At 41.6% G+C, this 19252-nt stretch overlaps 1 protein-coding gene across 4 annotated transcripts in view; it reads left to right on the top strand.

Moving 5' to 3' along the window:
- heatr3 (HEAT repeat containing 3) overlaps window positions 1-9120 on the top strand; it is a 64358-nt gene extending 55238 nt beyond the window's left edge. For 2 of the 4 annotated variants that reach the window (XM_041192156.1, XM_041192152.1), the window contains exons 10-15: window positions 1581-1663; window positions 2829-2965; window positions 6634-6722; window positions 6938-7084; window positions 7472-7648; window positions 8562-9120. In XM_041192156.1, coding sequence (XP_041048090.1) covers window positions 1581-1663; window positions 2829-2965; window positions 6634-6722; window positions 6938-7084; window positions 7472-7648; window positions 8562-8675 — 747 coding nt within the window. In that variant the 3' untranslated portion in view covers window positions 8676-9120. The remainder of the gene's footprint in view (window positions 1-1580; window positions 1664-2828; window positions 2966-6633; window positions 6723-6937; window positions 7085-7471; window positions 7649-8561) is intronic. The other 2 variants (XM_041192153.1, XM_041192155.1) reach the window with 2 other exon arrangements.
- Window positions 9121-19252: the final 10132 nt, after the last annotated feature.

Raw genomic sequence — 19252 nt, 5'->3', positions numbered from 1 at the left:
CTGAGGGGACTTGACAGGGTGGATGCTAAAAGAATTTTTCCCTTTATGGTGGGGAGACTAGAACCAGGGGACACTGTTTTAAAATTGAGGAGCCCCCAATTAAGACAGAGAGGAGAAGAAATGTTTCCTCTCTCAGAGGGTTGAGAGTCTGGAACTCTCTTCCCAACAGAGTGGTGGAGGCAGGATCATTGACTATTTTTAAGACAGAAGCTGATAGATTCTTGACTAAGTTATGGGGGGTAGGTGGAATTGGAGCTGAGGCTACAGTTAGATCAGCCATGATCTTATTGAATGGTGGAGCAGGCTTGAGGGGCCAAATGGCCTACTCCTCCTAATTCATATGTATGAATGAACAATTTCCAAATCAACAATTTCCAGCCTATGGTTCAAGTGAAATTAACCCATTCTCCACTAAGGTTTTCAGTTTTATACTTGAAGGCACACCTGCATAACACTTAAATTAAGTTCTGTTCATGCAATTTCCGATCATTCGAGAGTTCTGACCTTTTCTTTCCAAAACAAATTTGACTTGTGAAAATGTTGAATGACTGTAGACATGTTTGCCATTTAACTATAGCAATTTCAGAGCTCTTACTGACTATTTATATCAATTATGTTGGGAAAATATATTTTTCATTTGTTAGATATGAAAAAACTGTCAGAATATTTCAATATTTAATCAGTTCACCAATTAGCCAGATTTAAAGTTAATACATATTCACGTTGGATAAGTTTTACTAAATTTGGATTTAAAAATTCTGTTCTTAGCAAGCAAAAACTATGCAGACAAGACCTGTGCAATTATGGAATGTAGCTTTGTCCCTGAGTTGTTGGTTTAGCAAAAGGCAGATTTCTAAAAATCAAAGCTTGGAAATTGGAAAATTAGGAAATGTGTGAAAAACCACTGCATGCAACTGCAGTGTGTCAGGAAGTCAGCCTCACTGGCAGTAATGAAGCCATCAACAAGGAACATTGATTAGTTTAGCAGTGTAGTGAGGCAGCACCATCTGTCTACCCAAGTCTACTCCATCAGCTATTACTGATCGATAGCATACCTGTCTGCAATCATAACAAAAAAAATAAACTGTTAGGTATTTACAAATGCTAAAGAATAATGTACTTTAATAGGAATTTGTTTGTTGAATCTTTCCTGGTGCCTATATCCTTGTCCTGAGTTTGTGTTGTCAAATAGCCCTTTCTGGAATATGGCAAGTTATGCTATAACAATTACTATGCTTGCTATGTAGCTGGCATGAGTTGATGTGTTTCTCTTCCCTGGGGTGAATCTTCTACCAGTGTAAAAATCAAACTGTTATCTTGTTAGTGTTTCTCACTTGCTGTGTGAGTGTGAATCTTCAAAATATTCACATAGAACATTAGTTAGGTTAATGTGGTAAAACTTTATACATCACAGCCATGAATCTGGAATTAAATTGTATGTACAGATTTGTTAAATATTTGGCCTAATAATGAATTAAGACCTGGCAGTGATGGATTGAAAAGAGGCATTAGTAGGTGCTTGGGAGCTAATATGTTGCTTTTCTTTTCGATAATGCTTGTCTTAACTGATAAATCCTTAGGTTCTGGAGAAGACTGAATTCACAGACAATGTTACTATAGATGTATGCATGAAAAGTCCATCTTGGCAACGTTTAATTGCAAAGTAAGTAAAAGTCTTATATTGTACAGTAAATTATTAGAGCCAAAACGTACAAACGTATGAATTAGAAGCAGGAGTAGGCCACTCGGCCCCTCAAGCCTTCTCCGCCATTCAATAAGATCAAGGCTGATTTAATTTTAATCTCAACTTCACATTCCTGCCGACCCCAATAACCTTTAACCCCCTTGTTTATCAGGAATCTACTGCCTTAAAAATATTGAAATATTCTGCCTCAACCACCCTTTGAGGAAGAGAATTCCAAAGCCTCACAACCCTGTCAGAGAAAAAAAATTTCCCTCATCTCTGTCTTAAATGGCAACCCTTTATTTTTAAACAGTGGGCCTGAGTTCTGGATTCTCTCATAAGAGGAACCATCCTTTCCACATCCACCCTGTCAAGTCCCCTCAGGATCTTATATGTTTCAATCAAGTCACCTCTTACTCTTCTAAATTCCATGTATACAAGCCTAGCCTGTCCAGCAGTTCCTCATAAGACAACCCATTTAAGGTATTAATCTAGTAAGCCTTCTCTGGGCTGCTTTGAATACATTTACATCTTTCCTGAAATAGGGAGACCAATACTGTATACAGTACTCCAGATGTGGTCTCACCAATGTCCTGTATAACTGAAGCATAAACTTACTTTCCTTGTAATCAATTCCCTTTTCAATAAACAATCACAATGTATTAGCTTTGCTAATTACTTACTGCACCTGCATACTAACCTTTTGCAATTCATGAACTAAGACACCAAGATCCCTCTGCATCCCAGAGCTCTGAAATCTCTAACCTTTTAGACAATATGCTCTTTTTATTTGTCCTGCCAAATGGACAACCTCTCATTTTCCCGCATTATACTCCATTTGACAGGTCTTCCCCCATTCATCTAACCTATTTATATCCTTTTGTAGCCTCCTTATGTCTTCTTCACAACCTACTTCCCTTCCTATCTTTGTGTCATCAGCAAAGTTAGCAGCCACACCATCAGTCCCTTCATCCAAATCACTTATATGAATTGTAAAGAGTTGAGGCCCCAGCACTGATCCCTGTGGCACACCACTCATGACATCCTGCCAGCCAGAAAATTACCTATTATGCCTACTCTCTGCTTCCTTTTTCCTGTAAAGAAGTCTTAAAATTAAGACCTTTTGCTATGAATATTTTTGTAGAATGAAACGGATACAGTGTAGAGCCCTGACCTGCCTCCATAACCTTTTATCAGTAATGGATATGGAGGACCTTGGAGGACCAGCTGCACTTCAGGCTCTTTCACAACACTTTACAACACTTGTTTTCTCCCAGTCAGGTGAGTTAATTGGACAACAATAGCTATATTTAAGCACTTTACATTTCCACTTTTATCCTTTCCATGTTGTTACTATAGAATATTAGTATTTTACATGTTTTCCCACTGCGGGAAAGCAACAGAATGCCCTGATCTTCCGGTCTCCGGCCATTGAGAGATCTGATGTACCCCAGAAGATGTGCTATGCATCCCTCGGAAGTCCCAGCGCAAGGACTCCATGGGAACTTCCCAGGAAGTTTGAACTTCTGATGTGCAATTAGGAAATAGAGATAGATTAAGTAAGATACATTGGTATTTGTGGGTGTTAGGAATGAGTTTTAGCTTTAAAGTTTAATTTTGATCTGTATTCATATATCTGTGTGTTAAGAAAGGTCAAATGGAGTTTTAGTTTCACTTTAAAAATTTCTAACAAGGAGTTTCACGACCCCAAAAGAGAAGGTAAACATATAAGGGTAGAAGGATAGGACTGTTGCCTAGCAGCAGGTGCCCAGAGTGGCAGGTCCCTCCCACAGAAACACACACAGAAGAAGAGAAACAGTTGTTTTGGAAGCTGTTTGAGTGCATTTGGTTCTGAAAGTTGCTGCTAGGAGAGACTGGAGTAAAAGGGACAGATAACCAGTCCCAAGCTAAAGAAAAACCCCAAAAATCCAGGGGAGTGGACAAGGGGAAAGTCCAAAGAAGACCTTCTAGTCAAAGGAAGGACAGGAACCTGGGAAAAAGGTCCTGTTAAGTGAAGTTAAGAGTGAGGGGCAGAGAGAAAAGCTCCATGCCTCAGGTTTAAAGAGACAAAAGCTGCAGAAAGCAGATTTAATGTGAGAACAGCTTGCAAGAGGCAAGAAGGTCCAAAGAGGCAACTGAAGATCTGTAACTCTTTGCTTTGAGCATGTGAAGCAATGGTGTACTGTTGACGGCTGAGCCAGAGAGACAATTTGTGTGGAAGGCACCTGAGAGAACGCGTCGGTTTGGGAGAAGATTCCAAGACGAGCTCTTGTAGAATGGAGATTGGAAACCCCCACATGAAGGACAAAATTCAGTGAGACTGGTCGATTCATGGTGTGACAAGCATCTGGGAGGAGTTGAGGAGACCTCCATAGCATCTAGTTGAGGTGGCATCTGTCACTTGATTTCAGATTGTGGTTTGCCTGACCACAGGGTGCCATAGATTTACATGAACCGTGTACTTACTGTGTACCTTAGAGCATAGGATGGCTTTTGTAACTTGTGTTATCCTTACAAATCTGTATACATCTGTAAAGATATAGTTGTGGGTGAAGGAGTATTGTGATATAGTTAATCTATTCTTGTTGAATAAATGATTTATTCTTTTGTTAAAAGTTCATTAGCTGACTCCTGTGCCTCTGTTCAGTCGCCCCTCTCCATGTATCTAAACAAACAAAAAAAAGTTAAGATCTATCAAACTGGGTTCCACTCTCGGGTCAGATTTGTCCAGGGATAACCTCAGCTGGGATCGTAACACCGGGATACTCCGAAAAATCTCCAACTTTGATTTAGAGATGGAGACTTCAGACGGTTTCACAGAATGTACCTGGATAGTAATCCAGAAAACGTTAGACAAAAAAAAACCTAGCCTTACACCTGGGTAACTATACAACTGAACCCCCCACCCCTGAGCCAATCACTCACACTGACCCACCGCTGGCTTTCTTCTCAACTACCCGACTCCCCTGACCAGCTTGACCGGATCCCACCGCCTGACTCCTCTCCCTCACCCCTGACTCAACTCAGTTGCCCCTTGACCCACCTACCCACTCACCCACCTGCCACCCTATCCACTTGCAAACCTGCCACCTCACTCACTTGCCACACTGCCACCCTACCCCCTTACGCACTTACCTTACCAATCCTAACCCTTACACTTAGCCTTCTGTCCGAAGCTATGGGACACTTAAACTCTTTACTTACAGAATATGGCAGCTAGTGCCATAAAAAGCGGGAGTGGTTTCTGCATGGATTCTCTTCACTGCTCTCTCCAAGGATTCCTGCACTGAGTCATTTCTGTAGGATCTTCCAATGGAAGATTGCCCTGAAAAATTGGAGGAAGGGAGGTGCGTATTTTTTTCTCTAAGGGTCAGAAAAAGGGGTTCTGACTTTGAACAGAAGATTTGGGCGTTAGTGTCTTGATATGAGTCATTACATATGTTGGCTGTCATTAAAATTCCTGACACTGACTAATCAGAATTCATAGTCACGTTTGACTGTTGAAAGTCATACAACAGTTTTTATATGCATTTTATAAAGAGAAACTTTAGTTATTAATAATGAATAGTGGTTAGTATAAAAAACCTTTTCGTCATGTTTTCAAAAGTAAAATAAAAATTATAAAAATCACAGTGGGCTAGAGTTTTTGCTTTGGGCACATTTGGCAATCTGAGTACAAATTGTGCTTGAAATTGCGCTACTTTTCCAAAGTGAAGTTACGCTGCAAATTCTTTTTCCATAATCACAAACATAACGTCTTCCATGAATCAGTGCAACCAGAGCAGAATTATTATTTTTTCCTTGCATTAAAAATATTCTGTTCAAAGTCAGAACCCCATTTTCTGACCCTCAGAGAAAAAAATACGCACCTCCCTTCCTCCAATTTTTCAGGGCAATCTTCCAATGGAAGATCCTACGGAAATGACTCAGTGCAGGAATCCTTGGAGAGAGCAGTGAAGAGAATCCATGCAGAAACCACTCCCGCTTTTTATGGCACTAGCTGCCATATTCTGTAAGTAAAGAGTTTAAGCTTCGGACAGAAGGCTAAGTGTAAGGGTTAGGATTGGTAAGGTAAGTGCGTAAGGGGGTAGGGTGGCAGTGTGGCAAGTGAGTGAGGTGGCAAGTTTGCAAGTGGATAGGGTGGCAGGTGGGTGAATGGGTAGGTGGGTCAAGGGGCAATTGAGTCAGGGGTGGGGGGGAGGGGGTCAGGCGGTGGGATCCGGTCAAGCTGGTCAGGGGAGTCGAGTAGTTGAGGGGAAAGCCGGAGGGTGGGTCAGTGTGGGTGATTGGCTGAGGGGTTGTTGGGGTCGGGGTGGGGGGGTCAGTTCTATAGTTACCCAGGTGTTATTGAAGAGTAGTAACATGGTGCAATTTTATGAATGCAAGTGAAAATAAGCATTTTTATTTAGTGTCGTGTCTATTACCTGTGACTAACCTTTTTAAATCACTGAGCAGAACGCTAAAAAAAACTACCATACACAAAACCATTTACTAGTTTCATGGGTGCGTCCTAGTCTTTTTTACAAATTAAGTTTTTTAACAAATTAAATATTTTTTTTAATATTTGAAAATGTTTAAAATACCAGAAGAATGCAGCATAATTTGCAGACCTTCCTCGAATGGGCACAAATACGTCAATAACAGAAATTCACCATACTCATTCATTTGAGCGTGGGGATTGGCCGGTTTTGTGGCTGGGGCCAACTTCCAGCACAATGTTTTTTAAACCAATGTTAAAGATCACAAAAACACGATTTATTCTTAACATAACTTGCAACCAAAATTCCTTGATCTTTTACGCTGGTTTGGCTGATTCCTGGATAATGTCAGTGTGCTGTATAATATGAGAGATATGGTGTAGTGAATTGGGTGTTTAATGAAGACTCAGTTTGTTTGCCTCATATAATAAATGTGTTTTACTTATTTGTTTTAAATTATATTTGATGCAGAGCTGCCAAAGGATTCAGAGTTTTTAGAGGCTGTGACTAGTGCAATAAGGTCATTGCTGCAGAGAATGGCTTCCCAAAATCTTCCTCAAGTAAGACATTTTAAGTTCAATTACTGCAAATGTAATTCATCTCAACCAATTAAACCGATGTTACTATATATACTTTAAGCACTGGTTTAAATACAAAGCTAACTGAATGATTATATTCACCAAGTAGCAGAGATGAATGGTGTCCATGTTAATACTTTTCCCTGCCCCTTCTCTTAGCACCCCACCTCATTTTCACTCTCTTTTCCAACTCAAAGCAGTGTATGACAGCAGAGCAGCTAATGATACTGTGTGAGGCAGGAGCTCAGTGTGAAAACACCAGTACTCGAGTCAACGTGGTTGCCATGATGGGAATTAGTGGCAGTGCACTCGCCAAAGGAGATAACACGGCCGAAACTCTCAAGGTATCAGAAAAGTATATAATCGTAATATGCCTGTATTCATAACTCTGTGACAGAATTTAAACTAAACATAGTGACGAGTTCAATAAGGCAAAAACAGCGAAAAAAGACTCTATTTCATAATCTGTGTGCCAGCTATGTGGCAGCATGAAAATTGGCAGTTTACCACATAATTAGTGGTAAATGTTTATTTGTATTTCTGCAATTGAGAATGTTTCAACATCCATAAGAGTTCTTTACAAAATGTTTTGAACCATGTCCACAGTTCTGCAGCACTGGCTTACAAAATTATTTGACAGGTTTTCCTGCTTGTTTTGACACATTATTCATGTTATAGTTTTCCTTCCTGTGTATACATTTTCTATCTTCCCATGTGTTTGTTAATTCCAGATGGTCGGGAATTTTTTGCTTCAAGTAGCCACTAAGGATTCTTCATTAGTGGTAGTAGGTGAAGCCCTGGATGCCATCATTGATGTGTTTGCTGATGGAAAAGAGGCAGATAAGGCAGCAGATCAGATGAAGCTCGTCCAGGCTCTGAAATCCTTTCAACCAATTTTCAAATCAAGGGTAATTGATGTAAAATGCACTATAATAATGATAATTATATATAAAACTGTAATGATGCGCTGAATTTTCATCCTGGGCGTTGTAAACAATGATTTATAATCAAATAAAAGCAAAATACTGTGGATACTGCAGATCTGAAATTAAAACAAAGGGCAGGGAAAATTCAGCAGGTCTGGCAGCATCTGTGGAGAGAGACACATTAGAGTTTTGAGTCCAAGAAGATGACTTTGGAACTAAAGAGAGGTAGAAATGTGATGGGTTTTATGCTGTTGTAAAATGAGGGCGGGGTGGTCAGGTTGAACGAGGAAATATCTGGAGGGAGGGGGAAATAAAATACCAAAGATGTTATGGAATAAAAGGCAATGGTAATGGTAGTAGTAAAGAAATAAAGCATAGGTCCAGAGTAGGTGTTAATAGCAGAATAAAGGTGAGCTCTATCTGAAAGTAAAAACATGAAAACAAGATGCGGTACAAACTGGCACTCGAGGGGGAAAAAAATCAAAATGGAGGACAGAGTTCATGGTCTGAAGTTGTTGAGCTCAATATTGAGTCCAGAAGGCTATAAAGTGCCTAATCAGAAGAAAAGGTACTGTTCCTACAGTTTGCGTTGGGCTTTACTAGAAAACTGCAGCAATCCAAGGACAGAAATGTGAGCATGAAAGCAGTCTTTCTGGATTCAACATTGAGTCCAACAACTTCAGGCCATGAATTCAATCCTCCATTTTGCTTTTTTTAATTTCCCATCTGCCAGTTTGTATCTTGTTTTCATGTTTTTGAATTATAATCAATATTATCTGAAGAATTATAATCAATGTTACCTGAAGCGGTTGTAGAAAAAAGTTCATAAAGATGAAAGTATTTTTTCAGTTATATTTTAAAACTTACTTTTAATACTAAATATTTTTTTTATTAGGTCCAAAAGGAAGGCAAAGATAACCTCACTCCAGATCAACGACTGGTCCTTGACAATGTGAAGATTAATCTAAGACGATTTATTGCCTATCAAGAGGCTTTAGCAAAAAAATAAGCAGACAACCGCAAAGGCTGGTTCAAAGAAATTTGTATTTTCAGTTGAGAGTTTCTCGTTCTGACATATTCGATCATAAAAAGGTTGATGTTCATTGAACAATTTTTAAAACTTGAATTATGCAACATTTTTACTCATGAAACTCATTAGAGGAAATAAAGTCTGGGTTGTTGCAATATATTTTATTTTAAAATAATACTGTTTTAACTGTGTGTTAATCCTGAAGGTAGTTACTTCAGTACAATTTTTAAAAGCCAATTTGTTTAATATTACTGACTTCAACAAAATAAAAACAAAGCAAGAACATTCCCTACCCTTAAATAGGAAATCACAGAAGGTTATTGTAACATGATAAATGATGCATTTGGTGAAGGTGTCATAAATGTCAATATAATTCATGTGGAAGACAGTTGATTGTAATAAAGCAAATACATTTATGAAAAAAAATTTATTTATTCTTCAGCTCTATTTCAGATACAATTGGTTCACCAGCTTTGAGGGAAAATGCATCTTTTGAATAGATAAATTTTGTTCTAATTTCCACACTTTGGAACACATTAAAGAGTTGTCTCCTAATAGTCCAAGGTGTAGGGATATTCAACTGTTCCCAGAAGTTTGGCATCTTTCTCACAAGTGACATCAGAATCCCAAGGGGGAGGAGAGAAGGATAAAGCTTAAACCATACCAAGAATCAAGCCTTATATGGTATACATGTTTGAAAACGGTTTACATGTCAAATTATCTGGCCATTCTCCACCACTGTCACTTGCAGTAGTGGCAGGAGTCTTTTATTTTTGCTGTTCCTTCTGACTGAAGAGATTTGCAACCAAATCCTTGCACACCATAATCTTTAGAACATGCGGTTATTGATATTTCTGCTCCACACAGGTGACATCGAGTTTATGGAATGGAGGTATACTGAGTCGCCTCAGTGTAGGTGAAGTATAATTCTATGCTCTTAATGCATGTTAGATACATCAGCATCCTGGAATCCCAGCTGTATTTGGATCCCTGGGAAATATACCAAGTGGCTGTTTGCCAACCTGTCAGTAGAGCTGATGGTCTCCAGCCAGGTGCAGTAGTAGGTAAGGAAATCTCATCAACCAGACTTGCACAAGCTGGTGCTAATAGTGGAGTTGTCTTAATTTCTTAAACTCAGTGGGTGTAGAATGTTTTGTAAAAATGAGCTGCAGTTGCACATTGTCACCTATCTTGCTCTTCTACAGAAGAGCATTAAACCCAAGTTAATTTGATGAATGAGAATCAGAGAAATTGCGATGGGCATTTATCTCTCACTCTGAGAAGTTATATCCATGTTACAGAAATAAAATTTCCCCAAAATACTTCATTTTCAAGTGGCAAAGAATAATATCAGAACAAGATGATCTTGCCTCTTACCTCCAGTCTTCACTAAATGTCCGTAATTACAACACCATGTTTAAGGATCTAATTTCGAGACACTATTCATCAAAGTACAAATATTCACTTCAACCAGCTCCTCCAAAACTAGTTGTGGCTCTAACTAGCCGGTGATACTAACTTCATTGGATCCAGGTTCTAGGTGAGGACTGGAATATTCCTATTCCAAGACTTCTGAGATCAATTATGCATTATCACATTGCAATAATTAAAAAAGCAGCCCTCAGTTGCCATGTTTGTCAAGCCCAGTGCTGAAGTCTTCACATGGCTTGCAGTTGAACCTACCTTTGTAGTAGATGGTGTGAAAAGAGCCACTATCAGCAAATGCTGCTTGGATGTGGGACTCACATGTGTAACAAGGTATATCATTGTAAATACTGCCTTAGGCTTTTTTTCTGCATTTGCCGTTCATTTTTAAATCTGCTTGGAATGGTGCCCAACAAATTTCAGTACTGAAAGGTGCCTTCATCTTGTTTTGCAAATTCATACCTTGATTTAATCAAAGCAGCAAGTTTTCAGTGCTACTACTTATTCACTTGCCCACATTTAATAGAGGTGGCCAATCTTTCAAAATTTTGACAGCATTAAGCACTACACATTTCAAATGTTAGGTTATTAGTAGGTTCACTTATATTTTCATTATAACTGCATATTCAGTCTACTCAAAATTTGCAATTGCTAAGATCGAAGTATGTTAATCCAAATTGCAATCTGATTTCGAAAACAGCCTCAATGAAAATTGTTGTTTGTTTCAATTGTTTCATTTGAATTATTGGTTAATTGTAACTTGAATTTCCTCCTCGAATCGCTCCTGGCCATTTGAACCTCATCTAGTTAAAACAGGCCATAGCACCTAACCTTCCTGACCAATATGAACTCACCTTCTGGAAGAGGCAAATTAATTTGATGCAGAGTTTTGAACAGTGATTGTGATACAAACACACTATGATAGATCAGCTACTTCAAAGACCACATGCTACCAAGCCAGGTCCACACCTTAGCATAGAATCATAGAGGTCTACAGCACAGAAAAAGGCCCCGCAGCCTATCGAGTCTGCGCCGGTCAAACAAATAACGAACTATTCTAATCCCATTTCCCAGCATTAGGCCCATAGCCTTGAATGCCATGGCATCGCAAGTGCACATCCAAATACTCCTTAAATGTTATGAGGGTTGCTGCCTCTACCGCACCCTTTCAGCCAGTGAGTTCCAGATTCCCACCACCCTCTGGGTGAAAAAATTCTTCCTCACATCCCCTCTGAACCTCCTGCCCCTTACCTTAAGTCTATGACCCCTGATTATTGATCCCTCCACCAAAGGGATAAATTTCAATCGCTATCAGTCAATAGCAGGTAAGCAACATACCCATCAGAAGTGTTAACAATTGGAGACCTGGTAAGATTGCTGAAAGTTCACCTAATTTCAACTGGTGGTGCAGTTTGCTCTTTTTATAATTTGCTGTCATGTAAAACACCACTTTTCATTTATAAAAAAGGATCAGACGGGGGAAAAATGCTAAGCAGCAAATTACTATTGTAGATTCTGCTAGTAGGGAACAGTGGTGGGGTGGGGAGAAGAAAGCTGCTAATTGCTGCTTTTTCCAGAAATCCATAATCCATTCATAGGGCTGTTCCTCTGCCTGTGATCTACAGAAAGATTGCTAAACTGGTGCTACTTTTTTGAAGAGTGACTATGTCTCTTTGACTGACACATGGTTTTGCAAGGTGGAAAAATTGCTTTTATAGTTGACAGCTGAAACGCAATGCCCCATATGTGAAATGCCTGCACCTAAAAGCATAATCCAATGGCAACTGCACTATAAATCCATACCATCAGCTGCAGAAGGAGCTGCATTTGTCACAGTCAAGAATCCCACACAGGCAACACTAGTTGACACTGAAGCCGTAAACCTCATTGAGCACATGAGCTCTCTCTTTTGTGACTGCCAGCAGATGTGAGTTTTGAATCCATTACTGGTGCTGATGAGGAAGCCCTGACATCTGGATTGCTGACCAACACAGAAATTGCTGCTGTGTGGGAGGATGCTGGTGCTAGTTGGAATGAGATTGAGAAGAGGCTAAAGCAAGTTGATTCAGCAGGCAGATGGAGGTAGACAAATCAACTCCCGCCATGGGGCTAAGTCCAATTCTATGCGATTGCTGGGGAACTGACTGACAACTAAGCCAGATGTCCCTGTGCCACTTTTGTCTGTGCTAATTATTTTGCAGACAAATGTGCTGTCAGCAGGAAGCAAACCACTATCAGATTATTTTCAAAATGCCTGGACTTTGTGCTGCTTAAACAGTGCTCAAGTTTCTAGCACATGCATTTCAATAGTTGCTTTGGTGTTTTGTGATACATTTTGGTGTTCCTGATTTTTTTTTTGCTGCACTGTTTCATTAAAATTGCTTTTTGGTAACTACAGAATCATTTGAAAAAATTCCAAACAGGAAACAAATTAACAGGCATAGATTGTGATATCATGCAACAAATTTTGAAACAAGCCCATCAATTTAAATTTTGATATGGTTTGCTTTCAACCATGTAACTCTTTCAAGTACAAACCCGTTTCCATCTGTTTCAGATGAAGTTACATTGTTTGCCATTGTGAGATTTGAACTCTTGATCTTGGGGTTATAAGCCCAGTACCATAACCACTTGGCTACCATGTAGGCAGAGTAATTTGGAAAGCAAGCTCCAGAGGGTGGGATTAGTGACTGAAGGTTTGGCCACTAATTGTGGCCCAGAGGGGGAGGAAACACTGAGGCAGTATCAGAGGAGCAAATGATGTGTGCTGGGATATGGAGGGAAAATTGGAGAGGAGATCATTCAGGTACAAAGAGGCAAGACTGCAGATTGAATATATATGAGGACAAGATACTTGAGATTTGTCATGCAGGGAAGCAGGGACTCGGGGAGCTTGCAAGAACAGGGATAATGAGAGTGCATGATCTGATATAGAAAAGAAATGGGTTGCACATATTTAATTTATTGACATTTGTGAAGGGTGATCTGCGAAAAAAATATTTGAAAAGTCGGTCATCAGCTTAAAAGGGAGAGAAATGAAGATGTACATAAGTGACTACAATATTGGAAGTTGACCAGATATGTGTTAGACTGGATACTGATGCTGCAGACCATCTAACCTCATCGAGCAGGGGGCCAGGAGGTTATTAGAAGCAGTATCAGATTGCAGGTGCTGGTAGGAACTAAAAAGTATGATTTCAGTTTTGCCAACTTTGAATTGAAAGGAAATGTCAGCTCATCTGGGCCTGATATCAAGTCATGTAATCAAATCGAACAGTGACAACTTTTGATTCGGTAATGCATGGCAAGGTTGGGTATTTATCAATATATATGTGAAAGCTGGTCCATTGTTTTCAGATAATGTTGTCATGGGTTAGTGCGTAGACGATAAATCAAAGGAGTGTAGGATGGACGCCTGGGGCACAGCATAGATGACTGTTCAGGCATTGAACAAGAAACTTTTTGAATGAAAATTGTTTATAAACTTACTTTCCCCACTTGCTGCATGCTTTTTGTCAAACTTAAAAATGTTTTTAAATGATCCAAAAGGATATTTCAGGCAATCAATTACAAAAGTCGCAATAGCAAAGTTTCCTTGTAATCATCTGCTTTCTGAACGTAAGGCCAAAGCACACCAACATTTCAAGCAGAATTTTTATTTAATTGTCCCATACTGTAAACTGTGGGGGAAGTGATGATGTAGTAGTAATGTCACTGGTCAAGTGGCCCAGGCTAATGCACTGGGGACATGAGTTCAAATTCCACCATAGCAGATGGTGGAATTTAAATTCAATTAGTAAAAATCTGGAACCAAAAGCAAATCACATTAATGTTCATCAATTTTTTATAAAAACACATCTGGCTCACTTATGCTCTTTAGGGAAGGGAATCTGCTGACTTTACCTGGTCTGGCCTACAATGTACTCTGAAATGGCCCAGCAAGTCATTCAGTTGTATCAAACTACTATGGAGTCTAAAAGGAATGAAACCAAATGGACCACCTGGCATCAAACTAGGCACCGGAAATGCCAATGGCAAACTCAGCCCTGTTGACCCTGCAAAGGCTTCCTTATTAACAGCTGGGTGTTAGTGCCAAAATTGAGACTAGTCAAGCAACAGCCTGACATAATCATACTCATGGAATCATACCTTACAGCTAATGTTCCAGCATCACCATCTCTGGGCATGTCCAGTCCCACTGGCTGGACAGACCCACCAGAGGTGGCAGTGCAATGGTATACAGCCATGAGGAAGTTGCCTCGGGAATCCTTCGCATTGACTCCAGACCCCATGAAGTCTGATGGCATCAGGTCCAACATGGGCAAGGAAACCTCTTTCTGATTACCACCACCTGGTCCTCACCACCCATAACTTCTTAGCTGATGGGACAGTGTTCCTCCATGTTGAACACCACTTGGATGAAGGACGGAGGGTGGCAAGGGCACAGAATGTACCCTGGGTGCGGGACTTCAATGTCCATCACTAAAAGTGGCTTAATAGCACCACTACTGACCTAGCTAGCCAAGTCCTAAAGAGCATAATTTATAAACTGTGTCTGGTGGTTAGTGAACCAACAAGAGGGAAAAACCGACTTTACCTCGTTCTCTCCAATCTACTTATTGCAGATGCATCTGTCCATGACAGTATCAGTAGGAGTGACCACCACACAGTTCTTATGGAGACAAAGCCCCGTCTTCACAATGAGGATACCTTCCAACATGTTGTGTGGCACTATCACCAGGCTAAATGGGATTGATTTCTAACAGATCTAGCAACTCAAACATAGGCATTCATGAGGTGCTGTGAACCATCAGCAGCAGTAGGATTGTATTTAATCCTCATGACCTGGCATATCCCCCACTCTACCCTTACCATCAAGCCAGGGGATCAACCATAGTTCATTGAAGAGAGGAGGAAGGCATGCCAGCAGCAGCACCAGGCATGCCTGAAACTGAGATGTCAATTACTTGCGTGCCACATAGTGTAAGCAGCATGTAATAGACAGAGCTAAGCAATCTCACAGCCAACTAATCGAATCAAAGTTAGCAGTCCTGCCATATCCAGTTGCGACTGCTGGTGGACAATTAAACACTAACTAGAGGAAGAGGCTTCACAATTATTCCCATCCTCAATGATGGTGGTGCCCAGCACATCAGTGCAAAAAATAAGGCTGAAGGTTTTGTAACCACCTTCAGCCAAAGATGCCAAGTGGATGATCCATCTTGACCTCTTACTGAGGTCCCCAACATCACAGATGCCAGTCTTCAGCTAATTCAATTTATTCCATGTGCTATCAAGAAACAGCTGAAAGCACTGGATAGTGCAAAGGCTACAGACCCTGACAATATTCCAGCAATAGTACTGAAGACTTGTGCCCCAGAACTTGCTGGGTCCCTAGCCAAGCTGTTCCAGTACAGCTACAGCACTCGCATCTACTCAGCAATGTGGAAAATTGCCAGCTATGTCCTGCATGTCCACAAAAAGCAGGACAAATCCAACCCAGCCAATTACTGCCCCATCAGTCTACTCCCGATCATCAACAAAGTGATGAAAGGGGTTGTCGACAGTGCTATCAAACAGCACTTACTCAGCAATGCCTGCTCACTGACACGCAGTTTGGATTCCACCAGGGCCACTCAGCTCTGAGCCTCTTTATAGCCTTAGACCAAACATGGACAAAAGAGCTGAGCTCCCAAGGTGAGGTGAGGGTGACTACCCTTGACGTCAAGGCAGCATTTGCCCAAGTGTGGCATCAAGGAGCCCTAGCAAAACTGGAGTCAATGGGAATCAGGGGAAAATTTTCCACTGGTTGTAGTCATACCAAGAACAAATTAAAATGGTTGTGTTTTTTAGAAGCCGATCATCTCAGTCCCAGGATATCGCACCAGGAGTTCCTCAGGGTAGTGTCCTAGACCTAACTAGCTTCAGCTGCTTAATCAATGATCTTCCCTCCATCATAAGGTCAGAAATAGGAAGTTCACTGATGATTGCTCAATGTTTAGCACCATTCATGATTCCTCAGATGCTGAAGCAGTGCATTTTAGATGCATCAAGACCAAGACAATATTCAGGCTTGGGCTGATAAGTGGCAGGTAACATTCATACCATTCAAGTCAGGCAATGGCCACCTCCAACAAGAGAAAATCTAACAATCTCCCCATGACATTCAATGATATGATCATCGCTGAATCCTCCACTATCAACAACCTTGGGTTTACCATTGACCAGAAACTGAACTGAACCAGCCATATAAATATTGTGGCTACAAGAACATACAAACATATGAACTGGGAGCAGGAGTAGGCCTTCAAACCTGCTCTGCTATTCAATAAGATCATGGGCAGAATCATCCCAGGTTTGCACCAGATGCGGTAGTGGGTGGATAAAACAACATTTTACCCACTGGATACTTTTCACGCCTTATCATCCCAAGCCTGCTGCGTTCAATGTGCATTCCTGAGAAACACGCCATTTCGATGGTAGGTGGGCTCCAATTCGCTCGCCAAGCCATCACCTTGCTGCTTCACCATGCCGGGCATCATATTTAAAGTCCAGACACGTGCACCCATCTCAGTGCTCCCAGCCCAGGGCTACTGCAGGGAAGATGTTCACGAAAGGCAAAAAGACTGCCCCCAGGTTTAATGACGCATCACTGGGATGCCATTTGGATGCCGTGGAGGCCCACCACAATGTCCTCTACCCCAGCCCTAGCTGCAGGATGGGCAGCAGCATGACCAATCAGGCTTGGGAGGCGGTGGCAGTGGTGGTCAGTGCGAATGCCCTTCAAAAGAAGACAGCCACCCAGTGCCACAAGAGGATGAATGATTTCCTCCATTCAATGAGAGTAAGTTACTCTTCTCATCACTCTCAACTCACACACTCACAAACCCATCACACATCCACAGGGCCTTCACTCACTGCAGGTTCAAGGGACATCACCATTCACCCTCTCGCACACACCTTTATTGTCCTCATCCCGTCCAGGGGGCCACTCACCACCCACTTATGCCAGGCATACTTATCATCTAGCCTGGCAGGTGTTCTGTTTACACTCTTTCCATCTCTATCCATGCAGGACAAGCTGGCACACAAGAAGAGGGAGAGGTTGCAGACAGGTGGAGGAATGCCTGAAATCAAGGTCCTCACAGACTTTGAAAACAGAGCCACCTAGCTGGCCAGTGAAGATCTGGACTGATCCTGGGCTGACAGTGAGGTTGATGGTGCTCTGGCAAGTGAGGATCCAGCAGTGCAAGATCCATCAGACAACCATACTGTGAGTGATGTGTCCTCTTTCACAGGCCACTTCCATGCACTAATTATCTCCCCTTGTTTTTGCAGGCACATCTGGGAAACAGCCGATGGAGTCCATGACCCAGGGCCTCCAACCAAGGCCTGAAGAAACCTCTGAAGAGGAATCGCTTAAACACTCCCTGAAGACCTGCCACAGAAAGCTTTACAGTAGCCTTGGGATCACAATCTGCTGAGCAAACCGCACAGTCTGATCTACAGAAGCCGGCAGCTGGATCTTCCCAGGTGTCCGGCACCCGGAGGACAGATGGAGGCCAGAGATTTGCTGAGTCTGAGACAGATGATGAGCCTCTGGACTTGGTCATGTCACAGTTGCTGGAGCTGCAAAGGCAAGCTTGGGAACATCAGGAAGGGATGTCTGCTGCACTCCTCAGATTGCAAGGCATGATGGAGGAGTCCATCCGCCTTCAGGCTGAGTTGATAGTGCCAGCATGCCAATGCAGCGAGGTCAACACTAATAGGGTGGTGGCTGCCTTGGCGACCTTGGTCCAGGACATTTCTCCTGTACTGCTGCGTGGGCTCAACTCCATCGCTGACGCCATTGTTGGCCTCCAACAGTGTGTACACGAAAGGGGTGCGGGGCAGCTCGATCTCACTCCAGCTACACCTTTTCCTCAAGGAGTCAGCCAGAGGCCCTCGGGTACCCATAGGGAGGAAGATCAGCAGGTTCCCCTCACAGCGGCACCACCCACCCCCCCACCCGAGGCCATCCATCTAGATGATTTTGGGAGTGCCCAGCCCATCCGAAACCCATATTCCTGCAACCTCAACAACTCCAGTTCCGCAGGCCGAGGAGGGTGCCACTGCCACACAGCAGGGCCCCAAAAGCATGCCAGGGCCCTCCAGGTCTCAGCCCTCCAGAATACATGACAGGCAGGGTGTAGCAGTTAACAGGCTGCCTTCACCTCTGCTGTGGATAGCAGCACCAAAACGTAGCGGCAGGGTTAGGAAAGTTAAGAAGATGTAACTCTTTCGAGTACAAACACGTTTCCATCTGTTTCAGATGAAGTTACATTGTTTCATAGTTTGCCATTGTGAGATTTGAACTCTTGAACTTGGGGTTACAAACCCAGTACCATAACCACTTGGCTATTTAGGCCAAGCGTTAAGAAGATGTAACTCTTTCGAGTACAAACACGTTTCCATCTGTTTCAGATGAAGTTACATTGTTTCATAGTTTGCCATTGTGAGATTTGAACTCTTGAACTTGGGGTTACAAACCCAGTACCATAACCACTTGGCTATTTAGGCCAAGCGTTAAGAAGATGTAACTCTTTCGAGTACAAACACGTTTCCATCTGTTTCAGATGAAGTTACATTGTTTCATAGTTCGCCATTGTGAGATTTGAACTCTTGATCTTGGGGTTTCAAACCCAGTACCATAACCACTTGTCTATTTAGGCCAAGCAAACAACTATTTGTAACTCTTTTGAGTACAAACACGTTTCCATCTGTTTCCAGATGAAGTTACATTGTTTCATAGTTTGCCATTGTGAGATTTGAACTCTTGATCTTGGGGTTACAAGCCCAGTACCATAACCACTTGGCTATTTAGGCCAAGCGTTAAGAAGATGTAACTCTTTCGAGGACAAACCCATTTCCATCTGTTTCAGATGAAGTTACATTGTTTCAAAGTTTGTCATTGGGAGATTTGAACTCTTGATCTTTGGGTTACAAACCCAGTACCATAACCACTTGGCTACTTAGGCCAAGTTTATTGTGAGATTTGAACTCTTGATAATCTTTTAAATACCTATTTCCATCTGTGTCAGATGACATTACATTGTTTCATAGTTTGTCATTGTGAGATTTGAACCCTTGAT

Source organism: Carcharodon carcharias, chromosome 7 (assembly GCF_017639515.1).
Source record: "Carcharodon carcharias isolate sCarCar2 chromosome 7, sCarCar2.pri, whole genome shotgun sequence".
NCBI classification, from domain to species: domain Eukaryota; kingdom Metazoa; phylum Chordata; class Chondrichthyes; order Lamniformes; family Lamnidae; genus Carcharodon; species Carcharodon carcharias.
This window is presented reverse-complemented; position numbering and strand designations above follow the sequence as displayed.